We start from the raw sequence: 20,073 nt of genomic DNA on the forward strand, positions 1-20,073 counted from the left end.
CGCCCACTTCCCCTCCTTAGTGGGCGGGCTACAATGGCTGCTTGCTCGGCGCCCTGCGGAGGGTGCACCAAAATGGCGGGTCAATCCGTTTCCCTGTGACGGTGTCATTGCCACCCTCTCGGTTGGTGGGTGTACCAAGATGGCGGCATCCCCATTGAAGCCCAGGCGCGAGGAATTGTGGGTCGTGGAAGGTGTGCAGCAAGATTGGCTGAGCCTGCCAACATGTCCCTCTACAGGTTCATAGGTGAGAGGGGCAAGGGTGCTGCAGCCATTAATATAACATTAATTATTATTAACATTAATTATTATTATCATTAACATTATGCAGCAGCTGGGGAGACACTGCCTAGCAACATGTATAGAGTCATATTCCTTGTCACATGTATAGAATGAATGGGAAAGTGTCACCACATGTCACTGGTACAAGGATCTCTCTGAAATCTTTCCCCAAAGTGTGGGCACTGGCTGTCATTCTGGTGTTAAAGTCCAGGAAATTCTGTCTATACGTTGTGTAACTTAACGCCTGGCACCCCGACCAGGTACCTTCCGCTGACGGATGCTCCTAGTGCTCACCGAGGGCTCCAAGCACTCCACCAGACACCATAACCACTGCAGACCACACGAACCACCGCAGTTTGGTTGGGGTCTCGCCGACCGGGCTTCAGCTTCCAGTGGGTGAACCTCTCCTAAATCCAGAGAGCAGGAACAAGAACAAGCTCTTACAAGAGCTTAAACTCAGGGGAGTATTGTGATATAGCAATTCCCAGAGTGTAGGCAATTCTCCAATCCCCCAAACATGAGCCAAGACTTCATGAAGGGGTAAGCAGGTCTGTTTAATGCATACAAAAGGACTTTCTTTTATACAAGTTTTCAGTCCAGAGGCACGCCCCCTGGACCTGGTGGTAAACTGTGACAAAAGGGACACAAACCAATGGGAACACTAATTAACAAAATAACACCCCCACATACACAGTAAAATCCCTCCCCACTATCCTGGAGATAATGGCTTAAGGAACTGCAGTAATGGCTTAAGGAACTTCTATTACACAGAACCCCCACATTTAACCTATCCCAGATAGCTCGCGGATCTGAGCGCCCAATATAGGTGAACAGCGCTCAGATACCACAAACAGAGTACATTTGCCATGGGGTTAAAGTTTTGCAAGGGCTGATGAGAGATTGAGGAGGGACAAAGCAGCCAGTTTAAACTGGTCTGGAAGTGTCCCTGGGACAACGCCCTGCTGGAGAACAATGGGGTAGGTATTAAAGGGGGAGGGGAAGAGGCACATTCTCCCATGGAATCAAAGGGGCAGAAACAGTCTTTTAAAAGCCAATAAGCCCAAATAGTCTTTTTAAATTGCAATACACCACAGGGGCCATAGTCGCAGGGCAAGAGGCTGGCAAGCAGGCCTCTCCAAAAGTCAGTGGCAAAGGGTAGTTTGTCACACATTGTACTAGAAGATTTGCTAGCAAATGTATAATCTGAGAGGAAAAAAAAATGTTTAAATGAGTCTTTCTCGACACGTGTCAGTCAGTTCTCTGGCATTATGCAAAAGAATTGACTGACGGAGAGCGCAAAGGGGGACTGCTCACAGGTAGTCCTTCTGCTCCCCTAGCAGGGCAAATCGAAGAAGAGAACAGCCGGCATGGGCAGAGTGGTGGTGGTTACAGAAGACTAATACCCACAAAGGTGAGGAAATGGCGGCTCTGGATCGGAGGTGAATTACTATCTTGAAACCTTAAGTTGAATACATCATACATGTCTGTGTTATGATTTATTCAATAGATTCGGAGGTGACTGATGTTAAAGGGAACCTGTCTCGATTTTAAATGAGGGACTGTTTTGTTAAAGCATTCCCATGGATTTAGTAAATTGTTCCCTTGATGTAGGTATCGCACGCATGATATTGAGGTGACAAATCCAGTAGCAGTCAAGTTTGCAAAATAAAATCGCATGCTTTAATGCGGGTGAACCTGTAGAAGTCTGCTATATTTGTCTACTGTCACCGCAAGCATTCAGCAGGCAGAGTTAATATGACACAATTATTATTTTATTTTTTTAAACTAGGTGTTTAATCAATAATGTAAATAAAGTAATGAAATAATGTACATTTTAATAACTTTGTTAATATGTTTCTATAATTGGGGTATATTTCACCCCTCAGTGGAGTTAACCCTGTGACGAAGTGCCCTTCGCCACTTGTGCCTGGAGAGGACTAATTGCCAGCCTCCTGCCCTGTGACTATGGCCCCTGGAAGATTTTGCCCTTTTAGATACTTTATTTGGGCATAGTGAATTTTATTAGACTGATTCTGGCCCTTTAAATGCTCTGACAAAGGATCTGCAGTTTTGCTATGCACTTCGGATGCAGAGTGTGAAGAAAACCCCTGTTTTATGGACTTAATTTGACTGTTTTATTCCCCCCCTCTTAGAACACCAGTTAAAACCCTTAATAACTGTCATATTTTCAAACACTGACTGACCCTTTTAACTGTCATTTTTGTTTTCCTCTGAGGAGGAGTTGTTTTGCTGCATGAGTGCTGTTGCATTAAACAGACCTGTTTGACCCTTTCTTGAAGCCTTGGCTCATGCTTGGGGGATGGGATAGGTCTGCAGTGCTGATGGTGTCAGACTGGAGTCCTCGGCAAGCACTAGGAGCATCGATTGGTGGAGGTACTCGGTCGGAGTGCCAGCTGTCAGTTGTGTATTTCCATCATTTAGCTCTGGATTTCAGTTTTGTAGGTAAACTCCAGACTACATTCATGATAAAGGGACACTATGGGCACCCAGACCACTTCAGCTCATTGAGGTGATCTTGGTGCAGTGTCCCAGGTTCCATAACCCTGCACTGGTAATTATTGCAGTTTTTAATAAACTGCAATAATTACATTTGAGGGTTAACTCCACCTCTAGTGGCTGTCTACCAAACAACTAGTAGGCCACTAGAAGGGTTCGCCTTACTGACGCTGGACGTCCTCAAGCTATGCATGGGGACATCCAGCGTCACACAAACTTCCATAGGAAAGCTTTATACAATGCTTTCCAAGGTGCAAAGTCCTAATGCGACTGCGGCAATTGCCGCGCATGTGCATTAGCCCCCCCACGCCAGATGACATAGGTGGGAGAGGAGCTAGGCGGAGACTGAACCAGTGCCCATGGCACTATAGTTTTCCTTTAATTTGGAGTCCGTATTAGCAGATTTGGCCATTGAAAAACACTGATCATTGCCTGGATTTTGTGGCATTTTGATGAATCTTTGTTAAAAAGATAATAGTTTTGTTCCATAAAGCCACCTTTTCTGTTCCTACTTTTAATCCAACAATATTCACATTTTTGCTTCGATATTGTGTCTGTATATAATGTTATTACTTACAGTAGTATTATCTTGAAAGGCTGCAAAGTAACTGTTTCTGGGACTGTAGCTAGCCTGCCATTAGCTTTTTATGATGGATTACATTGGATTCTGGTCAACTGTAACTAAATCAGTGTTTTGTAATCATAAATCTCTCTGTTTCGTTGCTTTCAGACATTGGCATAAACCTAACAGATCCCATGTTTAGAGGAATATATAGAGGCACAAAGAAACATCAAGGTAAGGCTGGTTAAAGGGCACCCGGATACATGTGCCATGCTCTCTTTTAATTATATAGAAAATGCAAATAAATTAGGTGACTTTCAATGTCCGTCTACCTTACTATTGGCATATAGAAGCATTAGCACTCCTACATTGGTGTTTTTTGCAGAGTTTTTGTATGCAGCTAAGGAGCATCTCTCCTTGGTGCCATGCTTCATTAAAGGGACATTGTAAGCCTCAAAACCACTTTATTTTAAGATCTGGTTTTGGACAATTTTTGCATTTGTTGAAAACCTTTTCTGTAGTGAAGACTTTCAAAAAGCAGAAAGTCTTCCCGTCCGGTGTCATCATGATCAGTGCTCTGTGCTGAACGCATATGATTGGCAGGAGGTGGTAACTGTGTTGCATGTGCCCTATGTCTTCATGACAAAAGTCATCATTACCGGTGACTTTTTCCCGAGGCAGAATGTCTGCTCCATGGAGACTGAACCGGTGCCGAAATAATGGTGAATTTTATAGTGATTTTTAACATTTATATATTTTAAATAGAACTCCTCCAATCACACAATGCAATGGTTTTATTGTCTGTGTGTGGGTTACAATATTCCTAGGTATATGTTTGATTTAGTTTGTGACCCTCCCCATTGTATAGAGATAGATACAGTCTTCATTACAGGATATTTTATTTTTTATTGTACACACAATAACTCCATATTGATCCCATTCTTTTAGAATCGAAGGTCTTCTTTCTTTTCCGTTTTACATCTATTTCATGTAAACAGTGAGCACACCATATATCTCATACGTTTTATAAAACATTGCGTTAATTCTGTCTGTACGGAACCCCACCTCTCTCCTGTGTCACATGGTGCTTTAATTACCTAGTTCTCATTTTTTTTTTAAACAATAGAAAAATGACTTGAAAATGCCACTTAAATGTAATGCTGCGTATTTGTTTTTACAGATGACTTTGCAGATATATTTGAACGTGCTGTCAAGACTGGTGTGCAGAAGGTTAGGTGCAGTTTATGATTCCTTTCCTATCCATCTTACTGGATAAACCACAGTAATAAGGAACTATGAGAACGGTCTCATTTTTCCTTTATGGTTTCACATAGGTAGACTCCAATTTTTGGGAATTGTCACACCTGTATTGAGACAGTAAAGTATATGCTGCTTAGTGGCCTTTGAGAAGTGACAGAAGTACTGATGTTGCAGAGACTGGAACTGTTACTAAATCTAGCCTACAAGAAAACTATCATAGTTACATTGCTAGCCCTGTGCCTGTCAGGGTTATTCACTAAGGTGAGTATTCAAAGTGATTTTCAAACTTAAAGGGACACTATCGGTACCCAGACCACTTCAGCTCTTTAAAGTGGTCTGGGTGCAGTGTCCCTGTCCCACATAGTCCTGCAGTGTAAATCATTGCAGTTTTTGAGAAACTGCAATAATTACATTGCAGGACCAAGACTGCATCTAGTGGCTGTCAATCAGGCAGCCACTAGAAACACTTCCTGGTGGCTTACTTACTTTTATGTTGCCTAACTGACGCTGGATGTCCTCACGCTCTGCATGAGGACATCCAGTGTCTGTCAAATCCCCATAGGAAAGCATTGCAACCAAGGATTTTGAACCCTTTTGAATGCAGGGAGGGGAGCATGAGTGGGCAGAGGCAGCTATAGTGTAAGGAATACAGATTTGTATTCCACTATAGAATCCCCTTTGGCTACTCTGGCCTTAATTTTGAATTTCTCTTTAGTAAATAACCCTGCTTCAATTGTAAGACTTGGGAAAAGTAATTATCTTAATATCTTCTGTTGGTGTAGAAGCTAATTAAGAGGAAAAAAGAGATGAATTGATAGAGATGTCATGGACAGCTCCCTTAAAGGAGGGACTTTAGCTGAACTAGAAACTCTGAGTGCGTATATAGCAGACATTAGAATACCATTTTTACTTTTGCGGATGGTCCAATGGACCGGAGTGAACACTGTAATTTCATCATCATTATTTCTGGCTGAGAATAATGCCAGTTGCAGTACTAAGATGGCTGATAGACCACAACTTCCCAATTGAGGAATTTAGTTATTTATATAATATTGGGTTGAGGGGGTAGTTTAGAGTACCCTTTTGGCAATTCTATCAGTATCTCTGAATAACTCCTAGAGCTTAGATACAATAACTGTACTGTTTATCCTCCTGTTGTGAAGCCATGTGTTTAGATTCGGCCAACACTTGGCAATCTGTACGCCATGTTCCTATTTTTTCTATTTAAAATTCCCGGCACTTGTGTTTCCCAGCACTTAATAAGAACCTCAGGAGTCTTGGTGCTGATCATGAGTGGTAATTTACAAAAGTTGTAAAAGTGCAGAATTCAGCAGGAACATACCTTCGGTTTCCATTGTGATTTATCCAGGTGTGGACCCGTATTTTCTTTTTGTATACATAACCCAATGTTTCAGTGTGATAGTATTTAACTGAGGTGAGTGCAGCACAGGTAAACACACCTACCTTAGAAGCAGTTGTGGGCATCACCGTTTTATGGTACTTAGGTGAGATTATATGTACTTGGTTATTCTTTGTATAGTGCTACATTTGCGCACGCACCCTTGCAGTAATCGTGCACAAGAAAATATAAGCTTTATTCACAACATTATAATATATGTGCAGTTTGTATAAATATAGTTTTAACATTATGTGTATCTAACAATTTCTTCCACTTTTTTAGTTCATGATCACCGGAGGAAATCTGCAAGAGAGCAAGGAAGCAATTCAGCTAGCACAGTCTAATGGTATTTACTTTGTTCTCCACAGTTTGTAGTCCTTAATTGCAAATCACAAACATAGTCCATAGTGCTGTACAAAAGGAACGCCTGTGTAAAATGCTGCTAACACTCTTTTTAAAGGGATCATAAATTGACATGTATACTATAAAATACTCTAGAGCAGGGATCTCAATCCCCCCTCTTCCCCTCCCAATATCAATGTCCTACAACTCCCAGAATTCTTTGAATGTAATCAATAGCCACACAATCACAGGAGTTGTGGTAGAGCAACATCTCAGGGCGCAGAGTTTAAAGGGACACTGTAGGCACCCAGACCACTCCATCTCATTTAAGTGATCTGGGTGCAATGTCCATGTCACTTGACCCTCTGAGTGTTAGCTCCTCCTTTAGTGGCTGTCTACCAGACAGTTAAGTGACTGAAAGGGTTTTAACCCTTTTAGCACCGCGGGAGGGGGCGTGAGGGCACTGCAGGCGCCTATAGTGCCAGGACAACGGGTTTGTTTTCCTGGCCCTATAGAATCCCTTTAAATTGTCTGCTCTAAAGGGGTGACCACAAGCTAGAACTATAACTCTCATCATGCTTTGGCAGTTCTAACCCCATCAAAACACCATGGGCTTAGAGTTCCAGAACATTGATGATGGATCTTTGTATATTTTTGCCAACACTGGCCTGGAATTCTGGGAAATGTGCTTCACTTAAATCTGCAATGCTAAGGTGCACTGTGACTGATTTAAATGGTATGGGCTTGTATTTAGTCTGAAGATATTTATAAACAGCTCTGTTTGATTGATACAATGATCTGATATACTAGTGGATTGTCCTCATTTTATATTCCGTGTGGTTACTGCCTCAGTAGAAGGATTGCAGAAACTCAGCCGTATGAACCATTATTGTTTTATATTGTGTGGTTTACTACAGATGTCTCTTTGTTAGATCGTTTTTACAGCACTGTTGGCTGCCACCCGACACGATGCGGCGAGTTTGAACAGGGAGATCCGGACAAGTATCTAACAGATCTGCAGAGTCTTTTGGAAAATAACAAAGGCAAAGCTATAGCAGTTGGGGAATGCGGCCTGGGTAAGATAATGCTTTCACCTAGGGGTATCATTTTACAAAACAGAAACTCTTTTAACTTGTCATTCATTTTCAATGTGTAAGAATAATATAAAGCATACTTGTCGCAGAAATATATGGTCACATCATAATTGCCAGCATATTCGTAGATAGATGATTTTTCTGTTATATTAATACTTTTATCTCTAAGCCAGCTGCAGTGTGATCATGTGCTAGGCATTTTGAAATGCTGCCTTGTGCATTGTGGGATTGCTTGAACCCACAACATAGACTGGGGGTTCCAAACTTTAGTTTGGTAATATAATCCATACATTCACCGATTTCACTTGTGAAAGGTATAGAATAGATCGTATAACTTACCTGAAGCTGACCTGGTCATCCAGGCAGGGGTGTATGACATAACTACCTAATCACTGTGATAACAATGCTAATATGCAAAATTAAAAAAAACAAAACATTTTTTTTCTTTGCTGCAGATTTTGACAGATTGGAATTTTGTCCAAAGGAAACTCAACTCAAGTAAGTGTCAGGACCTTGAATACAGAGAAAAAGATTGGAATTTAAGATCCTTTGTGTGTTTTCAAGAAAATGATCTCTGGTCCAACAGGCTAATGTTATGATAAAATTCTCATGCATTCTATTCCCGATTACACCCTGAGTGCAATGCGTTTATTGTAACTAACTAGTTTATTTACTAGATGGACTTGTGGAGCGTTACATGCCCAACACATACAAACTGTAAACATATCCAATATAAGTCATGTGTTCCACAGTTCACATTTACAGGGGTATTTACCAATATGTGATTGAAAAATTTAAGCAGAGTAGATAGTGGGAACCGCACTCAATCCCAGCGGCCACGGGTGCTCCGGATCAGGACCAGCAATCCCAAAATCATATGTAAAGAAGAAAGAATCACAGGCACTCCGAATTCAAGCCGCAAGCAGTTTTATTGTAACAAAATGCAACGCTTCGACCGTAAAGGAAAAATTTAAGGGCAAAATATCCGAGCAGTACCTGGCAAGTATTGCTTTGTTAGACAAACAAGCACAATATCTTTTATTTATGTGATTTCCAATTCAGCTCCCTTCTCCAGGGAGCTTTTCAAAGCTGAATGTTTGTAAAGTTCACTATAGGATTTTGCAGCATTTATCGAGAAACTGAATTCCTGGAACATCTAGTGATGTCAGAAATGGAAAACCTCTATCTAGATGTTTTCATGGGTTACTGTATAACAAATGTGAGGTTTACAAACATACATCTCTGGACTCATAACATGTTAATAAGAACTGTCTGGACTTTGTAGAGTAAAAAAAAAACATTAAGATGTTTTGGGTATCTAAAGCTGTCCTTAAGAATAAAATAGAATTTTGAGAGCTCTTTGGTAATAAAGAGAGGTAATCATTTATCGATTGTTTAGTTGAAAGACAGTTGTGGCAGGATGATAGTGCATACATCTCAGATGTGACAGGTCCACTTTAAAGTAGGGGGTCTTTACTTTTATGTTTAGTAACAATGTAATTTATTATTAATAAACCTCTTTTTAAGTTTCTTGTTCCTGTTTCGGTACAGGTATTTTGAAAAACAGTTTGATCTAGCTGAACATACCAAGTTACCAATGTTCCTTCACTGCAGGAACTCACACAAGGAATTTTTAGGTAGGTTGGATGTAAAAATAAATAAATAGCATTTTGTAGGGCTTTGTGAAAATAACACAAGAAACATAAAGTAAATTAGTGATGGTAACCCTGGGCAGCCTTGGAAAATGTGATGCTAAGCCAGCCTTAAACCTAAAGAGTACCTGAATATGTAATGGGCAGTCCCAAACGAAACAAATACATTACTGTTTAGTAGATATATGCCCAATAAAAACCATGAACACATTTTTAGTTTTTTTTCATTGGGGATATATCTGAAAACAGCTTTTGCAAGTCCTTCCCTTCTAACCCCGCCCAGACTTTCTGTGGTTGTCCAATCACAAACTTCCCAGTGTTGCTCAATGAGAAGTCTTTGCACGGCCGGTGCTCTGGGCAATTGGCTTCCTCTTGATTTTAGCTCCACTGAGCTAAACGAGTAGTACGTAACAGGACTAGTTGTCTTATTGTCAGCTGGGGTGGGGGGGGTAACAAAGTTAATTTATATAAATAAATATATATATATATATATATATTTTTTTTTTTTTTTAAAGCTTATTTCTATTGAAATCTGCATTTTGTAAAATTAAAAAAAAACAAAAAAAAACAAGGTACACTCTTTACAAATAAAACACTTCAGCAAGCTAAAGTACGTTAGATGTCTGGAGTGTCCCTTTAAAGTAAATGTGGTTCACAGATACCAGGTTGGACCACAGTTTACTATTACTGCACTGAGATTACACTAATCATTGAGAATTTGCCATAAATGAATCCCTCTGTATTGAATAAATCTATAGTTCTTATTTATGACACCTTCTTTTTCTGTGTATAGGTATAATGCAGAGAAATAGAGATCGTTGTGTTGGAGGTGTGGTAAGTACAAATATTGGTGGTATAGCCTTTTTTTCCTGCAGTGCATACAGAAATTAGCTTTTAATATTTAATTGTGCAGTGCTGGGATGTACTGACTGTTGGCTGATATAGTATGGTAAAACCAGACTAAATTGCTTACAGCTGAACCTTACTTAACTACCATATTTTTGGGAATATAAGTCACACCCATATATTTTTTTTTTTAGTACAAATTTAGGAAAAATAAACCAACCTGTACCATAATTACAGTAAATGTTAGTTTGTGTGTAGAGTATGTAGTGGTTGAGTGTAAGGAATCCAATGTGTTTAGTGCATGTAGTGTGTAAGGAAACACAGTGGGTGTGTACATTTGTGAGGTGGGATAGTGGCTGTGACCTGTGTGTTTTGGAGGAGTGGGGGGGGAGTGAGAAGAGCAGCTTTATATTTTATTAATATTTCATATGTTATTTCCCTCTCCCTGGTCCCTCTGCTCAGGGAGAGGGACACAGAATTCCCTGGTGGTAAAAATACCTATTCGCCCAGAGCTAATGTGAGGACCCAGCTTGCACCTCTGCCAGGTGCAAGCTCTTATCAGGAGCTTGTGCATAGTTGTAGCGTTGCTGTGATAACCAGCGGCACTGATGAGACAAGCCGGGTTCTCTCTCTCTACCTAAAGAAGCTTACAATGGAGCCTTGTTGAAATTATTTGATTTCCCTCACTGTGTCTGATTGTTGACGTGTATATAAAGCGATAAAACCTAAATATTATATAATATTATTTTACAAAAAATACGGTATTTTGATATCTAGTGAAGATGTTAAACTTCATCATCACATCCAAGTGGGAAGGGCGGAGTTTGAATAAAAAAATATAAAAAAAACACCTATGTGTAGTGAATACACTCCAAAATTATTAAGTGTGTCATTTTCTGTTCCTATATTACTTTTATTACTGCTATAACTAATACTCAACTGGACAAGTGCTTTATAACGTCCCGTTGTTTAGGTTCATTCTTTTGATGGAACAAAGGAAGATGCTGAAGCTTTAATAAATTTAGATCTTTACATTGGAATTAATGGATGGTAAGTCAATAATTTTAATTTAATTTGTCTTCTTCCAATAATTGTTTGGGTGTCATATGCACGTGTTCCTTTTGGTTCCTACTGTATTAATTGTAGTTTTTATTTTATATTTAAAATCCCTTTCTTGTATTATAGTTCATTGAAGACAGAGTCTAACCTGGAAGTTCTGAAGTCTATACCTGCTGAAAGATTAATGATTGAAACAGGTATGGCGAATGATAAACTTGAAGGATGTTTGCAATTAGTTTTCTTACACTTTAAAAATAATATGGGCAGACCATGATATGGAATATTTAATTTCCATGACAGGTTTCCTGGCAGAGCATTATGTTGAATATACAACCATATTGTAATTTAAGAAAAAAAAAATGAGGAATATGAAGGGTAAATAATGAGAATTAAATGGGCAACTTAACCTCTACAGCTCCATCCGGGGATGGTTTAGAAGTTGACATAAAATGGGCAGTCACAGACAGCCCCCTCCTCAGCCATACACATAATTAAAGCTTCCGCATTATCAATATCATTTCTGTCCACCCCGAGTTTTACTGTTCACAACTCCCAGCCGACATGGCATAATGGCAAGATCGTATTTGTTTAAAAAGACGGATGCCAATTGACCAACGCATAGCTCTCACGGAAACAGACACATAGAACAGATGGCAACCCAACAAATTGGTGGGGGGAGAAGACGGTTTAGGCCGCCACAACTTAGTGTGGCCTACCGCGGATGAGGCGCACAACTCAGCCAGCACTAACACAAAAATGTGGGGGCCGCAATGGCCAGAGACATAGTTTTGTAGGCCAGGTTGGGGGCAACCCCAGAATGTTATATGTAATGCAAACCTGTCTGTAAAGTAAACCTGGGGAACCAGCGGCTCGTCGGGGGCGGGCCCACACTCAGGTCAAGCTGCCCTCTGTTAACCCATATCTGTAACCAGCTAACTTATGGGTATTCCGTGCAAATGTATGTATGTAACATGTCGTGTCAAGACAAAATAAAGAATTTAAAAAAAAAAAAAAAAAAAAAAAGACGGATGCCATGCATAAGTGCCTGAATATTTTTTAGTATTATGTATTAATAAATGGAGTCTGCTACAGGGAGACCAACTACCGAATAACATGCTACAGGCGAATATATGCCTCCTACCTAAGCCCAACAAAACTAACCTCGACCCTGGACATTACCGACCAATCTCACTCCTAAATGTGGACATTAAAATATTCACCAAAATTCTAGCAGACCGCCTAAGCCCCAACCTAACCACACTAATAAACCCAGATCAAGTGGGCTTCATACCGACACGACAGGCAAGCGACAACACGAGACGGACATACAACCTCATCTGGTCAGCCCACAAGACACACACCCCAACCCTCTTCCTATCACTAGACGCCGAAAAGGCATTTGATAGGCTCCTATGGCCCTTCCTATTCGCCACACTAGAAAAATTTGGACTCCCACAAAAATTCATGAATGCCCTGCACGTGCTTTATGCCTCACCACAAGCACACCTCCTCCTCCCACTCACACGCCCTCCAACCTTCACAATCCATAACGGTACTCGCCAGGGATGCCCACTTTCCCCAGTACTTTTCGCTCTGTCCCTAGAACCACTCCTACAAATCCTCAGACTTCATAGGGACATAAAAGGAATGACGATACGAGGGGAAGAATACAAAACGGCGGCGTACGCAGACGACCTGCTCCTAACAATTACAGAACCAGTCACATCCCTACCACCACTCTTAGACGCCCTGCATGCCTACGCCAAGGTCTCGGGATATAAACTCAACATTAACAAAACGGAGGTACTACCAATACACATAGACCCCACCACTAAAACAGCTATACACAACATATATCCATTCGACCTTACTCTCAATCACATTAAATACCTGGGTATAACCATCCCGGCAGACCTTTCCCTTTGCTATGACCTGAACTACACACCTACAATTCAAAACATCACCCGCGACATAGATAGATGGCAAGACATGCCGATATCCTGGCTAGGACGGTTGGCGTCTGTCAAGATGAACGCCCTACCGCGACTTTTATACCTATTCCAAACTCTTCCGATCCCAATACGCCCCACAGACTTCAAACAGCTGCAGTCAAAGATCGATAAATTTATATGGGCCAACAGACGCGCTAGAATAAAAAGACAGACCCTATATGTACCCAACAAACAAGGAGGTCTGGGCCTCCCGCACCTCACTCATTATTATCAGGCTGCACAGCTGGCACAAGCACAGAACTGGCACGTTCCACCAGGGGCAAAGAGATGGGTCGACCTGGAACACAATATTTTTGGCAGGGATTTCCCCTCAATGTATATATGGCTGCCCAAACCAGCGAGACCCCCCCTCCCTCAAACATCACCCGCAATCCTAAACACTATTAAGGTATGGGATAAAATCGTACACAAACATGGCCTGACAACCCAAATTTCCCCGCTAACCCCCATACTCCGGAACACTCAATTCCCACCGGGCATGACGCCCAAAGACTTTACCCGCTTCGAAGATAATGACCTCACGAGACTACAACACTTTTACAAAGACGGCCGCCCGATTCCATTCGCAGAACTTCCACAAAACACTCCTTTTCGCACCTTCGACATGTTTCGCCACATACAAATAAAAAGCTTTCTAGAAACCCCGACAATAACTCAGGGAGGGACCAGAAAGCAGACACTCTTTGAAAAACAATGCCTACAAACCCCAGCACGTAAAGGCCAAATCTCAGAGATATACTCACACATAATACAACACACCAAAGACGGAGCACTCACGTACGTGTCGGCTTGGGAGAGGGACTTAGGCCCGGCAGAAGACCCATCAGACTGGGCCGACATTTGGGAAGCTATAGCTACCATCTCAATTTGCGTCAACCATAAAGAGCAGGCTTACAAGACCCTCATGAGGTGGTACCTCACCCCCTTAAGACTCAAGCAGATGGGCAGGTCAGACAACGACTCATGCTGGAAGGGCTGCGGACAGAAGGGAACATACCTTCACATGTGGTGGGAATGCCCCCACACAGCGCAACTATGGCACCAAATTGCTACTATGGTTTCACAGATCTTGCACACTAACATCCCGCTGGACCCATGGATATGGCTCCTGTCCAAACCCCTGGCAGACACACCACGGGCCCAAAACAAACTCATCGCCAAAATAGCTCTGGCCACCAGAAGAGCAATCGCAGAAAAATGGGGTAGCCCAGATACCCCAACAATGGACACAATTAAGCGGAAAATCAAAGACACTATAAAAATGGACGAAATGTCCGCTTTAATCCATGACACCACAAAACACCACAACAAGATCTGGGACCCCTGGTTCTATGAATTCCCAACCCTGCCATAAGAAATAAGAAGGGAACAATCCCCACCCGCTGGCGAAACACACACACCCACCACCACCTTCAAAACACAACCCAACCCACCACTCACAAAACCCACAAAACCCCTCTACGGAGAGCGCTTAATTGATAAAGACCTACACCCGAAACCGCAAAGACATTAACCAAGGGCGCACTCACACCGAGCCCACACATAAGAAAGGAAGAGAAAGTGGACTCACGAGGAGGACCACTACACAACAAACACCCTCCCACTAACCAGGGGAGATCAACACAAACAGACCCATCCCACAGGACACACAATGACACCTCAAAACACCTCGAAACGAAACTCCAACAAGAACCAACACCCACACACACGATCAACCGTCACCACATACGACTACACGCACAACCTTCCAAAAGGCTACAAAAACCCACCACAGACGCAACGACAAGCAAACATCAGACTCACACCCCCCAACCCAATCCCTCCAAAACCCACAGACACTACAGAGAAGTGCTACAACCGAATTGCCTAAGCTAATCCCCCATAAACTCACACACACACCAGATGCCAGACAAACCCGACCCACAAATCAGTAAGAGGATACGACATCAGAGCAAAGACAAAAGGACAAAATATTAGGATATCCAATCCCCCCCCCTTCTTCTTTTCTTTTTGTACCCCACCCCAACCATTAGACAAGGAAAAGATGATACGAAACACATCTGTAACACTGGGCCAATGAACAAACGCCCAAAAACTAACTCTATAAACAATTGTATTGTATTTTGAACAACAAGAACGACCACTGCAAATAATGTATGAAACAAACTGTTACAGACATGTAAAACTGTTAAGCTTGATAAATTGTCATGTTAAAACATACCTGCTCTGTGAAACAGGTACCAATTATGCATCCCCAAGTTTTCTTTTCTGTACCCCAACCCCAAACAACAAAATCTTTCAAAATAAAGAATTTATAAAAAATAAATGGAGTCTGAAATCTCACCTGCGGCAAATTAAAATATGATTTGAAATAACTTCTCATTTTTGTGTATCAGATGCTCCCTGGTGCGGAGTAAAGAATACCCATGCAGGATCGAAATATGTTAAAACGACTTTCCCAACAAAAAAGAAATGGGAAGCTGGCCATTGTTTGAAGGATAGGAATGAGCCCTGTCATATAATGTAAGTATATAAATGACTTCAACATTATCTTACGTAGAAATAATATTGGCAACATTGAAGTGTTTCGCTGCCATGGTAAAATTTACCTTCCCGCTTTTTACAAAATTTATGAAAATTATAGAAAAATATGCATATTTCGCCCAAATTAACTAATGAAGAGTGTTAGAGGACGATAGAAGTATTTACACTAGCTTGGACTAACGGAGTGTTATCATCATGGATTGGCTGAGAGGGGTTATTCTAGAACTCATTGACACTAATAATGTATATGCCAATTCCATCAAACCTGGAGAGCAGTGATTGCCTGAGGGGTTATTCTAGAACTCATTGACACTGATAATGTATATGCCAATTCCATCAAACCTGGAGAGCAGTGATTGCCTGAGGGGTTATTCTAGAACTCATTGACACTGATAATGTATATGCCAATTCCATCAAACCCGGAGAGCAGTGATTGGCTAAGGGGTTATTCTAGAACTCATTGACACTGATAATGTGTATGCCAATTCCATCAAACCTGGAGAGCAGTGATTGGCTGAGAGGGGTTATTCTAGAACTCATTGACACGGATAATGTATATGCCAATTCCATTAAACCTGGAGAGCAGTGATTGGTTAAGGGGTTATTCTAGAACTCATTGACACTGATAATGTGTTAACGTAAATTCAATTTAATCAATGTGACCTAAGACAATTTGCAATAGAACAACTGCACTGAGCTGTAGTAGTTCTCAATGTGTCCCTTTAACTGCCATACGTGCCATGACTGGAAGCATTTGTTAGACCTGATTATAAAACTAAACACATTTGTGAGATACTGAGATGCTTCTGTATACCCATTGCAACTGTTTTAATTCAATTCCATGCCAAAGGCAAAAAGCTTAAAATAGAACTGTCATTAATAGTTTTAATACAGGCGACATAATTGAAGATGGTGGATGTACTGCCCTTATAACAAAAACAGTCCTTGTTGCTGCTAACTGCAAGGAAGACTTAAAAAACAGTATATAACAACCCTCAACCTAGATTTTTTTTTTCCCCTTAAAAAAAAAAAAAAAAGTATAAAGTGACCACTTTGTAGGCTGTAGAAAAACATTTACAATGCTCAGTCACAACATTAAAACCACTGACCGGTGAAGTGAATAACATTGATTATATTGTTACAATGGCACGTGTCAAGGGGTGGGAAATATTAGAAGTCAAGTGAACAGTCAGTTCTTGAATTTCATGTGTTGGAAAAATGGGCAAGCCAAAACATCTGAGTGACATTGACAAGGACCAAAAAGTGCATTGCTGTTTGCTGCGTAACTGCAGACTGGGCAGAGTGCCCATGATCCACCTCTGAAAGCACCTTCAATGGGCATGTGAGCGTCAGAATTGGACCATGGAGCAATGGAACAAGGCTGCCTGGTATGATGAATCACTGTTTCTTTTAAGTCAAGTGGATGGCCAGGTGTGTGTGTTGTTTACCTGGGGAAGAGATGGCAGCAAGCTGCACTATGGCAGGGAACCATCAACACTCACACTGATGTGGACTATACCAGCATTATAGGAGATGTAGTCCACATCATCTGGAGTGACGAATGTTGCCTACCCCAGCATTATGTGAAGGCAGGCCAGCGGAGCAGTGTTGTGCTTCGAACAATATTCTGCTTAGAAACCTTGGGTCCTGGCATTCACGTGCATGTTACTTTGACACGTACTACCTACCTAAAGATTGTTGCATATCTTTCATGGCAATGGTGATCCCTGATGGCACTGGCCTCTTTCAGTAGGATAACTCACTATGCAGAAATTGGCCTGGAATGGTTTGAGGAACATGACAAAGAGTTCAAGGTGTTTCCTTGGCCTCTAAATTCCCCATATCACAATCCGATTGAGCACCTGTGGGATGTGCAGGAACAACAACTCCGATCCATGAAGGCTCCACCTCACAACTTGAAGGACTTAAAGGATCTGCTGCTAATGTCTTGGTGCCAGATAACACAGGACACGTTCAGAGGTCTTGTGGCGTCCAACCCTCGATGCATCAGAGCATTTGGCACTACGAGGGAGACCAACACGATATTAGGCGGGCTGTTTTAATGTTGTGGGTAATCAGTGTAGGGTAGGACTTAATAAAACTTGTAGTCCTATGCTACTAGCCATGCTGTAATTAAACATTACTGGTCACTGCAAAGTATACCAAAGTGGAAATTTTTAGCCACGTATAGGCAATAAATGGTTCGCCATTCTTTGGTATTTGCACATTAAAGTGACACTGTCACCAACTGGAGAGTTTGACAAATTTCGGGTGGGGGCAGGACAGGTACAGGTGAGATTTACTTACCTGAACTTGTCCCGCACGGGCGCAGCTATCTTGTTCGGTCTGCTCTGACGTCACTGCTATACTCTCAGCATTGAAGTCTGTGGAGGATTCCACAAGATCCTCCATAGACAAAACCAATTCCATGCAGCCGTCACTGGAGCCGGGTGTCAGGATTGATACTTAGTCTCAGTCGGCAGAGAAATACAGAGACAATATAGTCCCTACTTTGTGTCTGTCTATATCTGGACTGGGTTGGAATATCAGTGAAATTCCAACAGTCAAAATTAGTATTTCATAAATATTCTATCATTATGAAAAACTCATTTTTCTGGGGTGGGGTGTGAAATTGCCACTTTAATAACCATCACACATTTACATAGAGGGAAAAAAAATAATCTGAGCACGAAGTAATGTGTTCATAAACCGCCTTCCATGTTGGTAATACTGCCTTTGACATTGCAGACAGGTGCTCGAAATTATGGCTTCGGCTAGAGAAGAGGACCCACTAGAACTATCGAAGATCCTCCACAGCAACACTATGAAAGTATTTTTCCCACACATGTAGAACTGTACAGGATCGTTAGAAATGTCTGAGTTGTTGCATTCGTGGTCAATAATCCAATAAACACAATCATATTTTACTCGGATCTATGACACTCATGGAGAAATCATGTCTTGCTATGTGCACATTATCAAAATATTGATAGTAGTAGGCTAAAGCATAGCCAATGGGAATTAATAATGCTGAGACAGTTTGGTTGACTGTAAAGTAACGCTGGAAATAGATTTATTGAGGGCTTAGTGTTGCAAACAAAGGCAGATGGTAACTTAATGCTAACAATACAACATAGTTGTATACAGATCAGCAACTATACAATAATTCATGCCACAGTGCTTAAGGCAGTTTTTATACAATATATTAAAAATCTTTTTTTTTTTTTTTTTAGCTTCAATTTAGTAGTAAACAGATTTTAAAACAAATTCTATTAGACATTTTTCCCTTTTTTGAATTTGTATTTTCTTATAATATATGGTAAGTTTCCATCCCTGAGCAGTGAACATGTATTTCAAACCGTTCACATTACATTGTTATTTAGCAGTACATAGAGACCTGTTGGGGACTTCATAAGCTTCCGGTAAGTTACATAATGTCATTTATACATTGTTCTAATTAAACCTGTAGTTAAATGTTCCTTTTTAAGTAAATCCGTTCACTGAGATGTGCTTTCATCCCACAATGCTCAGAACTCAATCCCAGACTCCTCTGCTTTCATTCTGGGAGTGAAATTGCCTGACTTAGTATTTCAGACCACTGTTCAGAACACAATACTTACTATACATTGTGTAGTGAAAGTACATCTCGCTTATCACTCAGATGACAGTGGTACATAATCATGAATATTCAACCCAAGATATTGATATGTATGGTCTATACAGTGTCTCCATATAATGGTCATGTGCCTGGTAGCACGTGAATAATTTAAATAAGTCACACAGTAAAATCCATCCTTTTTAGCATAGTTTGAGACGTGATATGTATTTTACACGTTTATACACGGTCCGGCCCAGACCAAGCCATCCGTATCCTCGGCACATACAAGTTTTTACTTGTGTACTGTTAATCAGTTTCACTATATGGATAATTTCAGTAGTCAGAACTCCGTTGCTTAGAATAATAACAAATAAACCCAGTTTTTCTTAAAGCTATATATGCAGTACACTGCAACAAGAAGCCTTAAAGGCCACGTCTATATTCACCAAGTTCAGATCCAACTAGATTGACAGAAGACAAGGCACAGCTCAAAAGTGGTTCATGGGTGTTGCACAGAAGTGAAAAAAGTAACAGGATTGGCTGATAAATTGAAGTGATTTCCCTTTCCCTATAGAACTTGCAGAAATACTTTTTTTTTTTGCTAAACAAAGGCCCCTCCTTAATGTATGAAAGTAGAGTGGGCAACTGTACCGCCAGTAACTGCGATTACATATATGTAGCTAAATTACTCATTTATCACATTAGCTTGCTCCCATTTATGTCGTCATAAATATTATAATCTCTATCCTAACAAAACTTACCTATGAATGTATTCACAATTTCTGAGTTTCTCTACACTATCAATCAGCAGTGGGTCTGTTATTTTCAATGAACCTGATACTGTAATCAATTAGCATGCTAGTCGCCATGTGGCAGTGTTTGTGAAGGAAGCCAAGCAATAGCTAGAAC

General features: G+C 41.0%; 1 protein-coding gene across 1 annotated transcript; it reads left to right on the forward strand.

Annotated features, from left to right (window-relative positions):
• Positions 1-38: 38 nt before the first annotated feature.
• TATDN1 (TatD DNase domain containing 1) lies at positions 39-18,512 on the forward strand. Its single transcript, XM_063451072.1, has 12 exons — positions 39-244; positions 3,527-3,592; positions 4,539-4,588; positions 6,300-6,363; positions 7,292-7,435; positions 7,909-7,951; positions 9,005-9,090; positions 9,899-9,939; positions 10,925-11,001; positions 11,137-11,207; positions 15,419-15,545; positions 18,315-18,512. Exons 1-12 carry the CDS (start codon positions 223-225, stop codon positions 18,415-18,417), a joined length of 894 nt encoding a protein of 297 aa, XP_063307142.1. The 5' UTR covers positions 39-222; the 3' UTR covers positions 18,418-18,512.
• Positions 18,513-20,073: the final 1,561 nt, after the last annotated feature.

The sequence above is a fragment of the Pelobates fuscus genome, chromosome 4 (genome assembly GCF_036172605.1).
Source record: "Pelobates fuscus isolate aPelFus1 chromosome 4, aPelFus1.pri, whole genome shotgun sequence".
NCBI lineage: Eukaryota > Metazoa > Chordata > Amphibia > Anura > Pelobatidae > Pelobates > Pelobates fuscus.